At 39.3% G+C, this 1,425-nt stretch overlaps 1 protein-coding gene across 1 annotated transcript; it reads right to left on the bottom strand.

Annotated features, from left to right (window-relative positions):
* Positions 1 to 15: 15 nt before the first annotated feature.
* Positions 16 to 1,397, bottom strand: LOC124890066 (F-box/LRR-repeat protein 20-like). Its single transcript, XM_047401946.1, has 2 exons — positions 285 to 1,397; positions 16 to 199 (listed from the first exon to the last, which is right to left on the bottom strand). The coding sequence occupies exons 1-2, from the start codon at positions 737 to 739 to the stop codon at positions 16 to 18; spliced, it is 639 nt and encodes a 212-aa protein (XP_047257902.1). The 5' UTR covers positions 740 to 1,397.
* Between the last annotated feature and the right edge of the window lie 28 nt (positions 1,398 to 1,425).

Genomic DNA, 1,425 nt, shown 5'->3' with positions numbered 1-1,425 from the left:
AAAAACATTATCTGCTCAATTGCTATATTTTGGAAACCTGAATGCATTGCGACAGAGTTTTAGATAGTCAACTGCTCTACAACCAGTGGCGAGATGTCCAATTGCAGAGTCTGTCAATTTAAGCAAGTCGCTGAGATCTATAGCACGTAATCCAGGACAGTTTAGTGAAATCTCTTTCAGAGAACAGTCGGTCAATTCCCTGCGTCAGATTCAAGGCACAAAGACAATCAGCATCGGTCAAATTTCTGTGGAGCATCATTTTAAACATGATGAAAACAACTTACATGCATCCCTTCAGAACAATCTCTCTCAGATTCTGACCTCGATGAGTGACAAATTCTTTAATAAAAGCATCACAAACAGTCGGAATTCCAGCTACTGATAGAACTTCCAAATGTTCTAGCTTTAGCAATGCTGGCAGAATAAACATGGGTTCTATTGCTTCGCAATTGTCTAGATATAACTCCCTCAGAACTGATCCCAATGAATTAGATAAACAGCTAACTCCATCACATGTAAGCAAAGAGCACTGGCTAAGATTCATTGACCTTAAATTAGGTGCTGCAGAGATGATCGCCTTTAGCCCAGTATCTGAAAGACGACATGCACCTTTCAAGGATAAGGTCGTCAATGCAGGGAGATTGTTTGGACAACGAGCTAATGTAGCCAATAGGATATAATCTGGCATACAGCGACCACATTGATCCAGTTGAAGCACCTGGTTCCACAAAGAAAACATTTTGAAGTTCACCAATCTGAACTAACATATCATTGATCTATTACTACATATGCAAGTAAAACTTGACCAGAGAGGGTAAAGACAGAGTAATCTAATACAGATCACACGAAGAGGGACACTTCTATACAGGTCAAGGACTAGGACAAGTCACAGGCTACAGACAACAACAACATGCCCAGTGTAATCCCACAATGGGGGTCTACACACGAATGTCGCTAATCAAAAGCAAGGGGGAAAAGGGAAATAACCTTTTTTTATGAATTTTAGTTCCAACATCAATATAATGCTCAAGAATATAGTTAAGCTGAGATTATGCTACTGAACATGGTCCATTTGTGGCTCCTTTGTAAAAGGAAAGTACTTATTCCTTTAGTAGCAATAATAAGTATCATATGTACAGACTGGAACAGCAATGCAGGTTCTATATTCCTTTTTTTTTTTTTTTGTTTGTGTGTGTGTGGTGGTTGGGGAAGGAGGGGGGGGTTACTATGTTTGGTTCCTTGAATGAGAGGTGAAGAGGAAGGACAGAGAAACCAAAAATCTACTTTCTTGTGTTAATTGTTAAGTATTGAGATTTACTTCCAATCATTTGGTATGCATGTAGTATGCCTCATCACTTCCATCCAGCTTTAGACAGGTTGGGACTGATTGTTAAGAGTTCGTGCCCTACTGATTATCTTATTTTC

The sequence above is a fragment of the Capsicum annuum genome, unplaced genomic scaffold (genome assembly GCF_002878395.1).
Source record: "Capsicum annuum cultivar UCD-10X-F1 unplaced genomic scaffold, UCD10Xv1.1 ctg1126, whole genome shotgun sequence".
Lineage (NCBI taxonomy): Eukaryota > Viridiplantae > Streptophyta > Magnoliopsida > Solanales > Solanaceae > Capsicum > Capsicum annuum.
This window is presented reverse-complemented; position numbering and strand designations above follow the sequence as displayed.

What these genes read in the sequence shown, in the direction of transcription:
- LOC124890066 (XM_047401946.1), bottom strand. Translation starts at nt 739, where the DNA reads ATGTTTTCTTTGTGGAACCAGGTGCTTCAACTGGATCAATGTGGTCGC. An exon ending in ATTGTTCTGAAGGGATGCAT is followed by an intron (nt 200 to 284) that starts GTAAGTTGTTTT and finishes AATCTGACGCAG; the next exon opens with GGAATTGACCGACTGTTCTC.